Here is a 20,428-nt window from a genome sequence, read left to right on the forward strand (position 1 = left end):
GGATCCATGGTTGGAGCCTACTGTAACGCCTGGAATAGTGGATCCACTGAACCGTCACTAGCGATGGCACTAACCTCACCAGGGAGCGGAGTCTAAGGGGCCGCTGGTTTTCACCAGAGCCCGCCGCAAGGCGGGATGGATTTGCTGCGGCAGGCGACCCCCAGGTCGCTACCCCTGGCTTGGTTGGTAGTGACGGCAGGCAAGGTGTGGCAGGAGCAGTAGGCAGGAGATAGTGCAGGCAGAGGTCTGTAGGCGTGATCGCAGGTGGCGGACAGGACTCAGGAACCATGGGAAGGCAGCGGGCAGGGACTAGGGACAAGGACTGCGGACAGGAACAAGGAACAAGGACTAAGGTCAGGAATAACAGGGAGCTGGGCCAAACGCTATGGGAAGCATGCAGAGGCTCCAACACCTGTAGTGGGGCAGGGCTGGAATTTCCCTTACGTCCCACAGCGGCACAATAATGGGGTATTCTCGCCCCTGTGAGCTTGGCAGGACAAAGGAATTTTTAATAGTAAACCAATTAAACAATAGAAAGACACTCCCCCTCCCAGGAGTATATAGGGTGGACTGCCCTCAACCACAGTGAGTTTATTTTTGTCCTTGAGTATGGCAGGACCCTCCCTGGGAGACTCCTTCCTAGCGATGCATTATAAAATTCATTACTTAACTTATGCTTTTCTTCTTAGTGTGCTGCTGGCTGTTCCTTGGACGGGGAGCACATTGAGGCTCTGTTTTGCTATTCAGATCATTCTGAGCTGAGCAGTGTAAGTGTAGGACCTACGGGTCTCAGCACACTGCGGACCGGAAGTGGACGGAGCTTAAAAATGGCAAATGCCAAAGCAGCCATTTAAACACCCAAACAGCGCTACATTCTTGCTGTTGCTTTAGAGCTAAACAACTACTCGACTAGTGAAGATTTCACAGCAAGTGATTTGCCTAAAAGATGTCTTCCAGAGAATCTTCCGGACGCAAGTCTACTCACAAAACTCGTCACTTAACCTGTAGAGATTGTGATACGCCTCTACCGGACGATAGTGACTACACTACATGCCTCTCCTGCCGACCAGCTATTGCGGAGAAGGAGGAACCCACGGTGCATGATGTTGTCATCTGGGTCAAGGATTTTGTGGTAAAGCTTTAGACAGGCATTTTCTGCCTTCAGCACTCCTGGTAAGAGACTTACAATTTATATTTCCTTCCAGCAATCCTCTCTCAAGAAATCTCTTAAGGAGTTTAAAGATTCCATTTCTCAGTCCAACAGGAAGTGACGTCACTTCCGGTCGGTGGAACGCAGATTGTCAGCCTCCTGGTCTACACCAAAGATGTTTTTTTCGCATTATAAAATTGCTAATTTAACTTCCTCCAGCACGGCCTTTGCGAGATCCGTGTTAACTTCAGCCGTGCGTGAGGCCCTCCCATAGGGGGTTGTTACGTGCTAAATCCCCATTATTGTGCCGCTGTGGGACGTAAGGGAAGTTAACATTCTGTATGTTAATGTGTTTTTCCTTTAGTCCCCACAGCGGCACAAGCTTCCCTCCCTTCTTATGTTACTGTTATTTTTCTTTTTAATTTACTCACTGTGGTTGAGGGCAGTCCACCCTATATACTCCTGGGAGGGGGAGTGTCTTTCTATTGTTTAATTGGTTTACTATTAAAAATTCCTTTGTCCTGCCAAGCTCACAGGGGGGAGAATACCCCATTATTGTGCCGCTGTGGGGGCTAAAGGGAAAACACATTAACATACAGAATGTTAACTTATAGGGAGTGATTAGTGCAACTTCCAATTAGGGGCGGACTAGCCCTTTAAATTTGAGACAGCCGGCGCGCGCGCGCCAGCCGGCACAGACGGAGACAGGAGCAGGGCGAGGTAAGGCGCCCCCCGGGGCCGAACAGGTAGCAGCGCCAGGTCCCTGCACAAGGACCCCGGCGGCTGCTTGGGGCAGAGAGAGGTCGCGGCGGCAACCCGAAGCACGGGACGCCGCCGCGGCCGTGACACTTCCCCGCTCCCGGCATGATATTGCTACACCGTGCCGGGCGGGGAAACAGTCCAGGTCGGCCATTCAACGCCACACGGACAGAACACAGAACGTGTGAATGCAGCCTAAGGCTACATTTACACGTCCGTTGTTCTGTCCGCAATTGCGGACAGAACATAGAGCCAGTGGTATTCGATGGCGGCGTTTACACTTCCGTACGTGTGTACGGGGCCGTGATCTGTGCCGCAATAAAAAGGACATGTTGTAATGCGGACCACATTTTACGGCACGGATCGCTACGCTAATGAAGCGGCAATGTAGTGCTCCGTGAAGCACGGAGCACTACAGATGCACATTCGTAGTGCGTAGTGTGAATGTAGCCTAAGGCAGAGGTTCAGCACATGGGCGGTAGAAACAGAGGCGCATTACAGAAAAGAATACATTGGACCATGCATGCCCTGTTTTTACAGAGATTTGGTGCAGAAAGTTTGTACATGTAAATCCCCATAGGCAATACTGCAGATTTACAGTGTGGAAACCATGCAGAATTATATGAGCATTTCCTTACATTAACCAATCAGAAATTAGATACAATTGTCCAGTGAGTATTACACAGAGCTAGTATCTGGTTGCTATGGGCCTCAAATCCACCCACATGCTGTTGCCCTGGTTTCTGCACACGTGACTGCTGTTCTGTAGAGCCGCAAGGTGACGTCACATCCGGCTCGGTGCTGCTCACGGAAGCGGAAGGTGTTTCTGCTTCTAAGCTCGGAAGTTACCGGTAACATGGGCCGTGCGGAACGAAAAGCGGAAGCCCGAGAAGAAATAGTGCGCCGTGAGCAGCACCGGGAGCGGCGGAGACAGGTATTACGGACTAGATACGTGAGTGCGGCTAGTAGATGCGGTTATTTGTGTATTCACACCGGCTTTTTCCCTTCAGATCTCCCGGATCTTGCACAAGCCGGCGGCCGAGCGGAGTCCAGGAGAGCGGGAGCTGCTGGAGAGCTGTGCGGAGCTGGTGCGAGAGCTGGAGAGGCAGAGACAGAGGAGGGAGCGGCAGCGGTACCGGGAGCAGGAGGTCGGTGTGAATAGGTGCAGACAGGCGGTAATGTCCTCAGGTGACTGATATCATACATCAGGCAGTGACAGGAGGGGGCACACTGATGTGACTCCAGTCTGCATTCCTACAGGGGGGTTGTTGCTTACCAGTGTTACCAAGGAGACTTAAAGGGGTACTCCGGGGTAGGGGTATTTTTACTGTATGGCCAGGGAGTGGGTGGATATAGATGCGGCCGTCCACTCACCCCCCCGGTTCCAGCACCGGGTCCCGGATCGCGCAGCCCCGTTCTCCCGTCAATCTGACGCTTCCTGGTCTGAGCTGTGGCTTGAGATGTGATGTCTCAAGGCCGCTCAGCCATTCAGTGGCCGAGGTGGGACTCCGCTACGACCTCTGAATGGCTGAGCGGCCTTAAGACGTCACATCTCAAGCCACAGCTCAGTTCAGGAAGCGGCAGAGGGACGGGAGAACAGGGCTGCGCGATCCGGGACCCGGTGCTGGAACCGGGGAGGTAAGTGGACGGCTGCATTTATATCAACCCCCTCCCTGGCCATACAGTAAAAATACCCCTACCCCTGAGTACCTCTTTAGTGGGGTACCATCAGCAGGTAAGATAAATCCCTATTGTCCACTGAGGATGAAGGTATACCTCTATTACCTTCATCCTTGGCCCTATTCCTATGCAGTTTTATTGTAGAATGCCGATCTACCCTTGGCCTCCTCGCCTCTCCTAATGGTTATCAGTGGAGCGGGTGCTCCAGTGCGCCTTACCGGACAGAGGATTACATTAAATTTGCATGGGAACAGCTCTGAGGATGAAGGTAAGAGACATACCTTCATTCTCACAACCCCGTGCACAATAGGGGGCTGAAGTCCGGTGGATTATAAAATTCTGCAGATGAGAAATTGGTTACAAGTACTAACTTGCCTCTCCCCGTGCCCACGGTGAGCAGCGGGACCCCTGCCAGAAGGAATGTTCCCCTGAGTTGTGATGATGTCATATCTCGGGGGTGGGGGGAGGCCTTTAATCAATCAGCGGCTTGTGGGCAGAGGAAGCTGGTGCTTATGAATATTGTGTACTTCTGAGCACGCGCACATAATAGAGAGGACTAAAAATCTCCAAACTAGCTGCACAGAGCAATGTCAGTGATACATCCTTCTCTTCAGCTTCTCCATCACTAGTTTATGCTACCCTCGAATAGAGCAGCATAGACCTACCGACAGAGTCTCTTTAGCTAAGGAAACAACCACTCTGCATTTTGCATTATTGCATACAGCCTCACAGTGTGTGCGGCTGGCAGCTCACTACATTATTTTCACTTTCCAGTGCCATTCTCATATCCTCACTCGGGGTCCTCCACAGAGCCTGTACATCCAATGGAGAAGCATGCCCATATTATGGATGCAATCAATGTAATGAGAACCTGGCAGGATGGCACAACAAGGGCACAGAGCTTCCTATAAGATCACCGTGGGGCACAGTTGGGGCAATAGTAAGTGCTTCTATGGCATAAAGTTACTGATCCAGGAAGCTGAAAATGTTTTGCTATAAAGTGGCCCGACCTGCGGTGTAAGGAGAACCGATCAGCGTTCGCTTACAGTACCTGTTACACAGCTCAATAATTGTGCGACCAGTTCTGCATGAATATTGCCAGGGATATCCTTTTATCAGCCATTGGCAACACATCTCTATATCACCAGCAAAATATCGTCTGCAAAAGGCATTGCCCCCTTTTCTTCTTGGAAGATTCTGTGATGGCAAGAAGGAGGAAATGGAGAGCAGGAAGCAGAACAGGAAGAACCTTCTCTGCTCTCTGGATAACCCCTTTACCATCTTACTGCCTCTTGTTCGACTTTTCTAAGATGGCACTTGGATAAAGAGTAGCCTCGATGTCTCTCAAGACTAGTTTTAAACAAATGAAGAGCAGAAGAGGCCTGGTTCACCCATCAGTAGCTCTCTCTGTAGCTGCAGAACCACGGCTACGGGTAGGACTATGGATGTGCACCCGAAGCCGTTCTGCGGATAGATGGTTCCCTTCATTGCCTATAGGCAGTTTGTGCCACAAACACCAGGGCGTGCCCGTGTTTTTGTGGTGCGGGTTGTGGGCAGAACACTGATCCGTTAAATTACTATTGTGTGTAAGGGCCCATAAGAATGAATATGGATGGAAAATACTGAACGAGGCCAGTAGATTTTATGCCAGTAAATTCCAATTCTTTAACTTCTCTAGGCTCAGTAGTGTCTAGAAACCCATACAGTCAAGAATTTAATTGTTGAAAATGTTGAAACAATTTCAATGGCAACGAACATTTCAAGTCAGTTGTCAGTCGGCCATGGTGAAAATATTGGCTAATGTTTGAATGTATGTGGTTTACTTTACTCTTTAGAAAGGCCATGCTATCGGGAGGAGATTGGGTGGATTTTGACAACCTGACAATCTTATATATTGGGGCCGATATTATATGTTGACGCTACATAGGTATATGTAGTGCAGGGCCTGCACTGTTTGAGCAATATGTTAGTTTTTTACAGTATATGTACCCTCAGAATTGTACAGTGATGTGTGATTTGTGTGTCTGTATCCTTCTGTCCCCAAAAGAACCCTTGGACGCTAAACATTGTGGTTTACTGGACTCATTGTCTGGGCATAGTCACACAGGGAGATTTATCAGATTCCAGCTTAAATTTTTTTAGAGGATAGAGGAAAAGCAGGGGATTGCCAGAGGTCCAACCATTTTACCCCCTGCTGATCTCCGTATCGGGCCCCGGCTCATTTGTAATGAATAGAGCCACGAGAACGGCACGTGACCCACAGCTCTATTCATTCCTATGGAGCCGACGGAAAAGAGCAGAGTACAGCACTCTTCCGGCCTATTTGTCTGTTTCTGTTGCTCCATAGAGCTGCAGGGCCTGATACGTTTGATCGTGGTGGATCCGACCTCTGCACCCCCTGGAATAACTCTTTAAATGGACCATCTCACCAGTTTGGACATTGCTGTTGTGCTGCTGCTGCCACTCTGGAGGACTGACATGGGTGCCACTCTGGAAGACAGACATGGCTGTCACTGATAATGAGCAGTTCATCTAAGGAGCTGAATAAATGGAGGAACAAATGTTCTTACGACACGAATGCTTGTTCTGACAACCGTATGATAATTTGTGCTCCTGCTAAATGTGCCATATATAAGTTCAGGCTGGGTTCACACACTTTTCATTTAATGTAAAAAAGGAGAAAAAAGTATATGTTAATGAATGGTAAAAACGGATGCTGCTGTGTGCCATACATTAGACATGTTTTCGTTTACTTTTTAAAAAAATATTTTTTTTTATATACATACACAAAAGTGGAGTTAACCACATTTTTCTGTACATCAAAATTATTAAAATGGAAACAGTGAAAAGGACAGAAAAATGCAGTGTGAACCCGACCTTTGAGGGGAATGGCCAGAGAAGTGTTCTCCATAGAGTTTGCTTCAGGTAACTTTCATTTTTATTGTGTATTTTGTTGCTGTGTTGGCCTCTTCTTGGTTTATAAAGTGAACGTTTGCCACACTACGTTTCCCCAGGAGTGGTTGCTGTTCTACTAGTCCAAGATTGAACACCAAGTTGTTGACAAATTGGGAATTAAATCTTGAAGCAAAAGTTGTGTTTTCAGACATGTTTCCCTGTTTCAGGTATGCACAACACTGATGGTGCTATTTGATAGTATATGGTGCGTTCATTTATATGTGCCTTTACTTTAAGATGTGCCATGTGTTCTGTCCCCAGTAATTTTTTTTAAGAATTCATCCAGCCTTATTGAAGCAAGCCCTGTTCATGGAAAAGGAAGTCATCAGAATATTCAGAAATATTAAAGGGGTAGTGCGGCGGTAAAAAATTATTCACAGAATAATGATCCGTGCCGACACGCGTCCGCCATCAGCTGCTCGGCCGCGATTGGCTGAGCATAACTTTGCTCAGCCAATCGCGGCCGAGCAGCTGATGACGCGCCGGCACTCAGGAACATCGAAGGTGTTTGGGCCGGCCGGCCGAAGATGACGTTTGGCACAAGATGGCGGACGCGTGTCGGCACGGATCAGGTATGTATAATGCACTACACTTCCGGGTACACGGGTGGGGGTGGTGGGACACAGGGAAGGGGGCCATTCACAGACATAACATACATTACAAAGTTGTATAACTTTGTAATGTGTGTTGTTCTGTGAATAATTTTTTACCGCCGCACTACCCCTTTAAATATATAAGTAATACTAATGGAGAATTAAATACGTGAGGGATAAAATACAAAATATTTCTACCCTATTTAAAAAGGAACTGAACAAAATGGAGGCATCTTAAAGTGTTACTTTCATTTCGTTTTTTTTGCAGAAACCAATAGTACAGGCGATTTTAAGAAACTTTGTAATTGGGTTTATTAGGTAACTATGCCAATATCTACATTCAAAAAGACTTTCCCCTGCCCCCCCCTCTCCTTTCTGTCATCCACTGCTCATTATCAGGAAATCTCAACTCTTTTACATCAGTCGGGCCCTGTCTGTTCTATGGAGAGGGGAGGGGGAGGAGGAAGGAGGGAGATTAGTCACCAGCAGAGATCAAAGAATTACACAGCAGGGAGCTGTGTAAAAGACAGTATTCAGAGGTTAGAGAGGTCAGTGCTGAGGTCAGAAGAGATAGCCGGTGTTGTAGCTGTAAATTAACTCTTTGTTGTCCTATTTTAGTGCCTCATCTCCCTCAACCCCTCCCCTCTACATAGACAATCATGAAGACAGGGGAGAGAGCTTCAAACTGCTTTTTCATTATAAAAATGCATTTTTCGGCTAATAAACCCAACTACAAAGTTTCTTTAAAATCACCTGTACTATTGACACTTTTAAGATCAGATGCATCAGTGGAAGCTGTGTATGTTTTTCATCTCTGGTATTTTGACTAGAGATGAGCGAACCTCGAGCACTCTGTGTTAAGAACGATTTTTAATTTTATATATATAATCTAAACAGTCACAACAGCATAAACCCCTATCCACACAATGTACTGTACTGTAACATACTCACTACTCAAGCCCTCTCTATAACCAGCAGCTCCTGGCTGCTATCAGGAGCCGAAGGCCGCAGCTAATAGCTAGGACAGAGTAATCTCCATTGCTGGCTACTTTAACTATTTAGATGCCAGTGGTGGTTCAGTGAATCGGATTCCAACAATGTGATCCCAGGAAGGCTGCCCTCAGCAGGCTCTAACAAGTAAGTGCAGAGATAATGGATCAATGCAGCACATTTGCATTTCGGCCAAACTATTTAAATGGTCACTTGCTGACATTTGGTCACAACACATCACAGAAAAAAATTGAATGAAAACTGATTAATATACGCAAGTGGTGTACCGATAAAAACTACAGATTATGATGCAATAAAATTGCTCTCAAATACCCCTACAGGCTGAAAGATAAAATAGTTATAGGATCCAAACAGATTTTTTAGGAATTATTCTGATTGCCATATTGGAGTTGGGAATGAATTTTGGTGTTTAAAAAAAAAAAAGAGGCTTACAGTGTAAGTCTGTGGATCCCAACTATCATTCTCACCCAGAGCGGGTAGAGGATGCTCTGCAGTGCGGTCCTCTCCCGATTGGTCCAGGTCTGAAGATTTAGACCCGGACCGGTCACAACTTTTTACATGTCTCTATGACGTCACTTTTAAGGTACACTTTAAATATACTAATTTGGCTGTAATTATTAAAATAAGATCCTGAATTTGGTGGCGGCATAATTGTAATATGCCTCCCATTGATTGCCCCACCACAGTTCAAAATTCCACAGGTCTTCAAGCTGTTTTGCAGTTGTTTTTCTGTTGCTTGGGAGTCAAGCAAACTTACAAAGGAGCAGACATTTGGTTATATAACCATGACTCACCAGGTTATTTTTTTCTCTCCATATTTAAGGCTACAAGCTGACATGGAACAGTCAATGCTGTCACCAATACAGTCCAACTTCAGTATCTAGAGGTAAAAAAAAAAGAGGAAGTCATGACATGAAAGATATATAATATATATATTTTTTTATCCAAAGACTTCATAGAGATGTAGATCCCCACACCACTCCTCTTCGCTACCGGACCATAAAACATTGACGCGCCACTATATCATCCCCGCTGCTGGAGGTGCTCACAGGCTAGGATTAGGACAAAGTCCTCTAGACATCCAACATAAGAAAGGAAGCTGAAGCACTCATCTATCACAGCAGAAGTGTAGTTAATTCAGCAAACAAACAGGTCATCTGATGTGGGCAACAGACTTTGTTTTTTTTCTTTCAACAGGCTGTAAAAGATGACAAGTTGGATACTTTTGGGCAAACAGTTATGTGGCTTCGCTAAATAAGTTCAAGGAAGGCCTGGATGCAAGTTATGGGCACTAAATTTCTGGTGATACATTCACCCAGGGATTATTCTGCCATTCATTTTTCCCTGTGATGGGGCAATTGTCATCCCTCAGGGGTTTTTGCCTTCCCCTGGATCAACACAGTAGGGTTTCTGTAGGTTGAACTTAATGGACACTTGTGTTTTAACCTTATTAACTATGTTTTTATGTTACTATGTAAATGAATCCTGAGTAACGGCTGTATTGTCAAGAAATGCTCAATGATGTTATCCACTAAATTTAATTGGACCACACAGACCCTACATAAATGTTTTTACGACTTTTTATGAAATTGCATTTGATGATGTACTCTTATTTGCACACAACCTGAATGCTCCATGGGGCTCATGTGAGTGTCTGTCTATTCAATGTGTACATCCCCCTGTACCTGCATTGCTGTGGTGGATACATGATGCAAGGTACATGGCCGTATTCACTTCAATAAGCCATCAAAGCTGTATGTCTCCTAATAAGGCCATGTTCACACATTTGTATTTTTGAGCCATAAACCAGTTGTTGTTTTTTTCTAGGAAACATGTTATGGCCTCAAAGGGGTTATCTAGGATTAGAAAATTAATTGTCAGCGACATAAAATGTATTGACTTTTTTTTGTCCTTTTATTGCAGAAAAGCTGCAAATGGACTTTTCAACCCTTATATAAATGGCAAAAGTCTGAAAACATTTCTCATACAGCTTTTTTGTTTTTTTAATCTAGGCTAGATAAAAAAAAAACAGCACCGTGTGAACATATCCTACAGCAATGCAGTAACCTTAAAGTGTTTTATCCTTCTACCAAAGTGTTACTGTCAGGTTACTAAACTTGTATACATATCAGATGTTTTGCCCTGTCTCTGTGCTCTCACACCCCTCTCATCGTCACCTGCACATCTCCCTGTTACTGAGGATATGCATATGACAAGGGATGGCAGCACCATGCTCAAGCTGTAAACCAGCAAGATTGGCACCAGTTTTGCTTGCCTTGTCTTTTGGCGTCTGTACACACAGTCCCATCAAAAACCTTTCATGTTTGGTGTGTAACGTAAAGAAGTTTTTTTTTTTTTTAACATGGTAACGCTTGACAAGTTACTTCATGGAGTTGAGAATTTCAACATTTTTATTTTTTACGCTATTCTTACAATTGTAATATATATATATATATATATATATATATATATATATATATATATATATATATACACTGTATGCATTGCAATACTATGTTTTTGAATAAATTGAGAAATGTACCTCCAAGTACGCGTCTTTTTATGATGGTTGTGTGTTTCTTGGGTATTATGTGCTACAACTGTAGGGATACCAGTTGTAAATTCTAAGTCCTTACGGGATTTGCCTGTTGCAAGGTCCCATAGGCTCAACAGGTATCAAATTTTGCAACCATGTGTCTTGCTTGGGAATGTTTCTTAAAGCGTTTCTCAGACATCTTCAGATAGTAGTGTAGCCATGTGAAGAACTTATGCGTCACGCCTTTAGAGACGATTCATGGCTCAAAGTTCCTCATCAGAGCTAGTTCCAAACCCCTGTAATTTAACCTCCCAGATTGTGTGGTAATTTTTACCCTCAGCATCACCCCATCTGATTTTCGTTATGGCTGCCTTGGTCTTCTGAAGGTTACATTCGTGGCATACTACAACATGTTCATGTTGGAGCAAACAGTCTCAAAGTGGCTTTTTTTTTTTGTTTTAGTGCATTTTTGAGTACCACAAATAAAGTAATAAACTCACTAGTGGACTATACATTAAAATCAGCATATCAGTCACAGGTATGCCGCAGTATTGATCGGCATACTGTTCTGCTGGTTTGCTCACTTATATCACAATGTAGATATAACTAGCTTAAATCAGAGAGATCCTCCTGAATAACATGTACAAGTAGTCCTCTCCATTATGTGTGTGCGCCCAGTAGTCCTGGATATTCATGAGCAACAGCGAACTTCTCCCATCAGCTGCTGATTGGCAGTTATCCTTGCTGTGAAGTCCACTGTTGGTCAGCATCTGGAGGACAGGGGAGGGGTGTTGCACAAAACCCATTCTCTTAGGGTAATGGATAAACAGAATAATGTAAGTATTACCATTACCAATCTGTTCAGCCTTTCTGTCACTAGTTTTTGCTGCCCCCATTTAAGGCTGCATAAACCTAGTGACAAGATTCCTTTTAAGAAGCAGTCAAAAAGTCCCAGTCTCCCCTAAACTGGTGCCAATAAAAAGCTCAGCTCACTGCCCAGTCCCCCCTTCCCCCAGGTCTGCAGAGGGGTAAATAAAACAGATACCAGAGTCAGGATATGGAAAAGTAAAGTGAATAAGAAAAATGTCCAAAGTACAACAAAAAAGGATCTATATAAATGTGGTATTGTGAATGAAGTTGGCATGTAATTTTTTTTTTAACCTCATGATGAACTCAAAAAAACAACAAAAAAACTGTTTCAGGATACATTATGTGGTAAGGCCTTATTCTCGTGTGCATGGTCTGTATTCGTTATAATGCCGTGAGTTTAAATCTTTGCACTATTGTACTCACATGCTTTGTCCGTACGTTAGAATAAGAGCTAACATGAAGGCTGGACAGGAAGTAGTAACCCCTCTCCTAACCAGTGAAATTTTCTTTTGCAGGTACAGCAGAGATACAGGGGGCATTGGACCCCACCTAGACTGCATCTCTGCTGCACCACTAAACGTTCTCTGTAAAGAGTTTTACCCTTGAAACAACAGGGGTTGGATCGCTGGGGGGCAGGCACTATTGCTCAAACCATCAAGAACAAGGTTCCCATGTCTCCCTTTATGAATGGAGCAGCAGTTGTCTCTGTGCTGCCACACCATTCACACTCTAAAGGACTGACCTCACTTATCTTAGTACCATAGATTTGAGTGGAGCAGTAGTAGATATGCCTGACCACTGCTTAATTCAAATACAGAGCATGTAATCTTGTTGTCATAATCAGTGGGGGTAAAAATGGCATTTGCGTTACATTGTTTAGATTAAAGGGGTTATACAGCAAGTTATACAGAAGTTTTTATTAAATGTTACAAGTTTATAGAAAATAAATAAAGGAGCTATGCTTACCTCACTACGCTCCCCCCCCCCCCCCCCCCAGTGCCCTATGACAGTGTCTCCGGGTCCCCCAGCAGAAAGATCCCACCTCTACTAAGACTACCTCATCTCGGCGGTGACAACTTGTTTAGCCAATCACCGAAGCTACTGATTGGCTGAGCAAGCTGGGGTGAAGGGGGGATCATTCAACGGGGGACCCAGTGACACTGCAGGAGGGCATGGAATGGTGAGGGTGAGGTAAGCATAGCTTCTTTATTTGTTTTCTTTATACTTTTAACACTATATAAACATTACCCTTACTGTATAAAACCTTTAAAAATGTGTGTAGCTCTAATTTTCTTGAGGAAAAAAACACTACCATCCTCATGGAGAGCATAGGGTTGTTATGAATATCTTGGGTTATGAAAAATTTGCTTTGGTTTCAGAGTGGATTTGGATTACAAGCACGGTTCCGGAATGAATTATGTGAATCATGCTCGTAATACAAGGCACCACTGTATATATGTATGTAATTTTTTTGTAAGATCTTTATAGTTTTTTGTATAAATTCTTTATTCAAATTTTAACAAAATAGCTATACAGACACATCATTACATGTTAACGGTTATAGACCTAATAGTAAACACAGAATTTTAAAAGTATGCTACTTTTTTAGGTTGATGATGGAGGTGAAATTCTCCAGGAAAAGGTTTTGGAGCTGGCGGAAGCTGTGCGTGGAGCAGAGCATATGGTAATCTACACTGGAGCTGGTATCAGCACGGTAAGGATGAGCCATGTATACATCATGATGGGTTAAAGAGGTATTCCTATCTGCCACAGTTATCCCCTATCCTAACTAGCAGATGGTAACAACTCATTTCCAGCAATGCAAAAATATGATGTGCTCCGTAATACAAGGGTACAAACATAAGTGGGGAAGGATAACATATAGTGATCACAGTTGAATCTATCAAAATGTCACTATACGCACATATGAACCATGTTTTTCAGAAAATAAAACCTACCCCAAAAAATGTCCTGGAATTATAAGCCCTACTTCAAAAATAAGCCCTAGTTAAAGTCAGCTGACCAAATCCCTGACACTGGGTGGGTGAGCATCCGCCAATCAGTGCCGACCTTTCTATGCTCCACCCCCACCTGCTCAGTGCTAGGTGCAAGGGAGGTAGGAGTGGTAGGAATATGCACAGTAAGGGACATTGAGTATGGGGGGATGGAGAGTACGTAGGTCAACTGCAGAAGGGGAGGGGTAAAAAGTATGGGAACTGCTTGCAGAGGGGGATGTATACAGTATGGAGGAACAACTACAAAGGGGGAGGGAAGTTATACAGAATTGGGGCCTTACTGCAGACAGGAGATGTATATATGGGGAAACAACTACTAAGGGAGAGGGAGGTATACAGTATGGGGGAGCATGTATACATTATTGGGGAAGAATTACAGAGGAGGTAGGTATATAGTATGGAGGCCTGACTACAGGGGAGCTTACTGTACAGGAGCCTAACAACAGGTGAACAAGAGCACATATGCACTTGAAATGCATCTGATTGTCTGTGGGGTCCCTGCATGATGGTGTTCTTGCAATTCTTTTTATGAATTACAATAAAGGCATCTTTCTTTGCAAGTGCTGCATCAAGTCTCTGAAGATCAGTCCTCTGTAGGCAGCTTATGTCTGAAAGAAACACTCAGTTGAATTTATGAGCCGAAATGTGTTGGAGCTGTGGTGTAGGGTTAAATCACCTGTCTAGAGACCAACAACTGTTCTTTCTTTGGTTTGCTGATGGAAATGAAATGTAGATAATGATTTTATTTTTGATTTATTTTTATTATTGTATCATTTTAAAAGTGCAAAGAATTCGCAATCAGGTCATAATTATTATTTTTTTTACTGTTTATACAATGATGAGAAAAAAATAAAAAAAATCTATAGTTGTTTTTTCTCATCATTGTATAAAAAAAACTAAACAAATTTGGCCCTGATTAGGAATTTTTTGCACATTTTTAAAAATGATACAATAATGACAAAAAAAATTAAAAATAAATAACTATTTCATTTCCTTCAGGGAAATTGAACCAAAGAAAGGCTTGCTGGTGGTCTCAAGAAAGGTGATTTACCCCTAGACCACAGCTCCAACACAGGCTAAGAGAGTCAACTATATCTGCACATCAGTCCTCTGTTGGCAGATACTGACTGATAGCTGTGCAAGCAGGAAGCCAGGCAACATTGGTTATTTATAAAGCAGTATACTTGTACCACTTGTATGTTGGCAGTCCAGTCCCCTACTGGGGCTGGGCAAATAAGTTTAAAAGCTAAAACACCCAAAACTTCTTTACAGCTAGTGAGTATAGCAGTCAGTATACTCTGTAATGTAGTTAGTCACTGGATTAGACAGGCAGAGTCCATCCTAGTCATACAGATGCAAGACATTAAATGATGATACATAAGTAATGCTGTCTGCTTGATTCTGCTAGGCAGCTGCTATTCCTGACTATCGTGGACCAAGTGGAGTGTGGACCCTGCTGAATAAGGGCCGGAGTGTGAGGTGAGGAGATGTGTGGTGTACGGCATCTATTATCAGACCCTTCTAATAGTAACTTTTACTAAGTGTTTATACTTTATTCCTATAGTACTGGAGATCTAAGTGAAGCAGAGCCGACTTTTACACACATGTGCATAGCTCGGTTACACGGTGCTGGACTGGTAAGTGTGTACAACCTCCATCCTCTTATGGTGACCTCTGTATAATGTCTTATGTGCCTGTACGTTCTGTCTATTAGGTGAAGCATGTAGTCTCTCAGAACTGTGATGGGCTTCATCTTCGTAGTGGATTACCACGAGATGCCATCTCTGAGGTTCATGGAAACATGTATATTGAGGTACAAAGTTTCAGGTTGTTGGCTCTCCTCTACAATTGCTGATGAAGGATGTTTTCTGATTGCTCTGCTGGCAACAAAACTGATAACTTCAAGTTAAAGGGCTTATGCAGAATTGGAAAAACATAACTACTTTCTTCCAGAAACAGCACCACTGTCTGTGGTATTGGAGCACAGTTCCATTGAAATGAACAAAACCAAGTTGTAATAAACAATGTTGTGAAGGTCTGCACTCAAGTGGATTAAAAGAAAAAGTACTACTTCACCAGCCGAGTTGCAGTACTATGCTCAACCTAAGCACGTGTGGCGCTGTTTTTGCAAGAAACAAGTTATATTTTTCTTTTCCTGGATAACCTCTTTAATTTATTTGACAGTAATACCTTAAGTATTAAAGTACATTTCTCACATTTGGTAGGTAAGCGGCTAACCCCTTTACTAAACGGAAACATTACAATGCATTTCTAAGACATTACATCATAAAACACTGTTTGGTGTTTTTTTTTTTTTTTTTACATTTTCCTTTTTATTTGGATTATAAAATAATCCTGAAAAAATCCACTAGGCTTAAAACTAAGCTGAGACTTTCTGTTCACAGAGTGTTAACATGGCAGTCCCTTAATAATGTACTGAAAATAAAATTTGAACGGAAAAGATTTGTAAGAAAGAACATGTCTAGGTGATACATTCCCTTTAACCCCTTCCTGCATATGGTGTGGCGGGTAAGGGAGTTCAGATAGGGGTCACTCCGTGACCGCGCTCTGCAGCCTTTGACTGCGGAATCGCCTTCTTGATCTTGCACGGTAAATGGCTTAAGCGTAAAAACCTGCTAAAGTGCAAAATTGTTAGTTTTTTTTTCCGTCTCATCAAATCCAGAAAAATTGTAATACAATATGATGAAAAAGCTGCATATATGCAAACAAGGTATAGTACAGATCGTGGCAAAAAAAATGACACCTCACACAACCCTATAGACCAAACAATAAAAGCGTTATAAGGATGGGAATAGAGCAATTTGATTTTTTTTTTTTATCATTTTTTAAAGTCATCAGATAAAATAATAGTTTTTAAATCAAAATAATTGCACTGCCATTGCAAAGTATAATTGGTGTTGCAAAAAATAAGGGCTAATGTGGGTCTGTAAGTGAAAAAATGAAAGCCCTATGGCCTTTTAAAAACAAGGCAAAAATGGGCCTGGGAGGGAAGAGGTTAAGCTCTGAATGATGATTTGCATCCCTAATTGTCATGTGGCTGGAGAGATATTCTGTCCCTACATGTATGTACACTTCAGCAGGCTTTCTCCTCTTCCTGTAGGTTTGTATGTCATGTTCACCACACAGAGAATATATACGATTGTTTGATGTGACTGAGAGGACAGCCCTACATAAGCACAACACTGGACGCTCCTGTCACAAGTGTGGGGGGGACCTGAGAGACTCTATTGTGCACTTTGGAGAGCGGGGGAAGTTGACACAGCCACTCAACTGGGTAGGGGCAATGAAAGCTGCAAAGAAGGCTGATGTCATCCTCTGCCTGGGCTCCAGTCTAAAGGTAAATGAAGCACTCCAAATAAAGATTATTTTTTAAAAATTAAGAGGATCTGTTGCATTTTTAACTTAAAGGAGAAGTCCCACCAAAGCAAAAAATCACAGACAGGCAGGGGGGTGCAGGAACATAATAAAGAAAGCATATTCACCCATCCCGTTGCCCTGCAGCGCTGACTTACCAATTCCTGCCAGCCGCCAGTGTCTTGCAGCTTTTCCAGCTGTAATGTCGCGTACCCCGCTGATGGACTTGCCCGCTCAGCCAATCAGTGACTAGGGCAGGACACTGCTGCGGTCATTGACTGGCTTAGCAGGCAATTTCTCAGCCAGACCATGACATTGCAGCTAGAGTAGCCAGGTACCTAGCTGCTGGCCGAGAATGCCCTCTGGCGGCTGATAATTGCGCCAACAGGGGCACATGGGTGGGTAAATGTGCTTTCTTTATTATGTTACCCCTGTCTTCCTGAGGTTTTTCATTTGGTGGGACTTCTCTTTTTTAATGCAATTGTTCACATAAAGGTTTTTATCCAGTATTAGAAAAAACAGCCACTATCTCCAGGTTGTGTGGTGTTACAATTCATTTCCACTGTCTTTAATGGAACTGAGTTGCAAAAACACACCCAAACTTAGGACAGGAGGGGTGTTGTTTCTGGAAGAAAGTGGCCATGTTTTTTTAAGCCTGGATAAACCTTTTTAAAAGCGGCAATCTGAAACCTGCAATTTTCCAGTTGTTGTAAAACTATGTGCCTGCTTTGTTTTACCAACAGCTGGTGAGGGTCCAGGTGCCATAAGTTTTATCAGCTACACACAACCCTATACCGTAGTGCAGGAAAAGAGAAACACACAGCCCCCTAGCTGATGCAAAACTACAATTCCCATCATGCCTGGACAGCCAAAGTCCAGGCATAATAGGAATTGTAGTTTTGCATCAGCTAGGGGGCTGTGTGTTTCTCTTTCCTGCTATAGTGTTTAGGTCATAGGGTGAATGGTTAATGCTACATGTTCTGCCCTTTCTTCAACTCCCCATCCCTGTGTTCTAACTTTGGTTGTCATCTTATCCTCAGATCTTGAAGAAATACCACTGTCTTTGGGGAATGAACAGACCTAGTATACGGCGGCCAAAGCTCTACATAGTAAATTTACAGGTAAGATCCAACTGAATTTTTGTTAAGCCTTTACTGGATGGGTACCATCTACTTATCTGTCAGCAGATGTTGTCAGGTATGTCCATATGGGACTATGTGTAGATGTTCCAGATATTGTAGATCTGGATTTGTGGGTGAAAAGCCTGCATTGTATCTGCAGGGAAGTCCACAGTGGCAAAAACACCTAAACTGTGTTGATTTGCCTGCAAAGTCTAACAATAAGTCTGTGGGTTAAAAATTCACAGCAGTGTATTATTGTAGGTTTTCACCTCTCCATTAAAGGGAAACTGTTGGCAAGTTAGACAAATCTAACCTGCTTATATCCCCCTATAGTGCCAGGAACACTGAGGAGGAAGGTATGTGTGTCACCTTCTTCCTCTGCGCCAGTCCTGCACTGTTTGTCAGTAAACTCCACTCCGGAGCACCATTAGGAGCACTGCCGTGCCATCTGGCCGACCCACTCCATTGGTTATCATTAGAAGGGGTGGGCCAGATGATGCGGCAGTGCTCCAGAGTGGACTTTACTCCGACTAACAGCGTGGGACTGGCGCGTAGGAGGAAGGTAAGACACATACCCTCCTCCTTAGTGTCCCCACCGCTATAGGGGGCTATCAGCAGGTTAGATTAGTCTAACCTGCTGCTAGTTCCCCTTTAAACTCAATGAAAAAAATCCAAAACATAAATTGAAGTACTGGGATTTAAAGCGTACCTGTCAATACAGACACTGCCGATCAGTAGTGAATTTCTTGTAATCCAGAAGTTTGGGTATCCATGACAATAAATCACGATTTGACGGAAATGAACACGACCTCCATTGCATCCGAGCAGGGGTTGTGCACATTTCTGCCAAAGCGGAGTGCCCGAACTGCTGATGCAGCACCACTGTGGTGACGGGTACGCCTTAAAGATTTTTCCATGGCATGGATGAAATATGTTAAAATTTCAGCCAACCTACTAGCAGATTTCACTGTGTGCAGAATATGGAGGGAAAATTGGTATCTCATGAACCTCATACCCTACTGACTGGGGAGATGTAGTACTAACCCTGTGGTCGGCATCAGAAGCTTCCTCTTGTAAAGCTCCTATATAACTGTTTTGGGCACCAGCAGCAGTACCGTCCAGTTTGACAACACTGTTTTCCAGTGTTTTCCAAACCTTTGGGGGGAGCCAGGAATGCCCCAAACTCTCTCCCATGTTGTTAAGTTGGCTGCTTTTCTTTCTGTTATCGGCAAAACAGTAGTTGTTAGAAAGTGTCCCAAGCTGCATGCTGGAGCTTTGTGGTGCTGCCATGCTGGATTTCTAGCAGACCTTTGAGTATCATTGTCTCTGGTAGACATCTGCCTCTGTATAAGGAGAAAAGGGAATGTTTAGGCAGGATAAGGAGCAACTTTGTCACCCACCAGCACTGTGTATTTCCTCAGTGGACACCTAAAGATGCACTAGCCACCCTGAAAATCCATGGAAAATGTGATGAGGTCATGCGGCTTCTAATGGATGAGCTGAAGTTGGACGTTCCAGAATATAACAGGTGATTACTAGTATTTTGTAATGTAATATGTTTGAGGGGGAAGAGGTTCCTAACATTAGAAAAAATGATCCATTAAACCCAGGGTTGGACTGGGGTATCTGAGGCCCACCAGATGAAATGATCCTGGGGGCCCGCCAATGAAGAACCAGTGAGAAACAATACGTCAGTGTTAGTGCAGGTTGTAAAGCTGGGGGCCCATCGGAGGATCCTCCGGTCTTCTGGTGGGCCAGTCCGGCAGTGATTTTACCATATGTTCCAATTGGGGCCTTTGCTAACCTCGCTTGTAGCACTTTCATTTTCACACCTGTTCTCTGAGCTTACCACAGTTTGCGATGGTCCCAGATGCATTAGTGACACAATTGGCATTAGGCAGCGACAAATGCCATCACATATTATATGGAGTTTCCCTTTAAGTACCACTGGTTGGCTGCCCTGATCTGCCTGCCTTGTGCAGTTTCCATATCAGAAGCCTGTGTGAACAAGCGCTTGTTGTACGTGTGCCACATTGTACCATTGTTTTTTTTTCTAGATCCCTAGACCCTATATTTTCTATGGCCGTACCGCTGCGCCCAGGAGAAGAAGCCAGCCATACCCGTAGACCCATCAAGGCGGCAGAGATCCCTGATAATGGAGAGCCTGATCCAGTGTCGCAGACTCTAAGTGGGGGCTGGTTTGGTAAAGGATGTGCCAAAGGAAGGAGGAAGAAGTGATCAGACTGGGAAGAAAGCTACAGTGACTCATTTGCACTTTTGTCTTTGTACAGTTTGTGATGTTTTAAATAAAACTTTTTAGCAGAATCCCGTGTCCTCACTGTAGTCAGTGTATTATTGTACTG

At 43.8% G+C, this 20,428-nt stretch overlaps 1 protein-coding gene across 1 annotated transcript; it reads left to right on the forward strand.

Moving 5' to 3' along the window:
- The first annotated feature begins 2,682 nt into the window (after window positions 1–2,682).
- Window positions 2,683–20,390, forward strand: SIRT7 (sirtuin 7). Its single transcript, XM_069953671.1, has 10 exons — window positions 2,683–2,843; window positions 2,920–3,057; window positions 13,164–13,268; window positions 14,978–15,048; window positions 15,134–15,206; window positions 15,284–15,382; window positions 16,691–16,927; window positions 17,985–18,065; window positions 19,487–19,593; window positions 20,123–20,390. The coding sequence occupies exons 1-10, from the start codon at window positions 2,766–2,768 to the stop codon at window positions 20,301–20,303; spliced, it is 1,170 nt and encodes a 389-aa protein (XP_069809772.1). The 5' UTR covers window positions 2,683–2,765; the 3' UTR covers window positions 20,304–20,390.
- The last annotated feature ends 38 nt before the right edge of the window (window positions 20,391–20,428 follow it).

Source organism: Dendropsophus ebraccatus, chromosome 14 (genome assembly GCF_027789765.1).
Source record: "Dendropsophus ebraccatus isolate aDenEbr1 chromosome 14, aDenEbr1.pat, whole genome shotgun sequence".
Classification (NCBI taxonomy): Eukaryota; Metazoa; Chordata; class Amphibia; order Anura; family Hylidae; genus Dendropsophus; species Dendropsophus ebraccatus.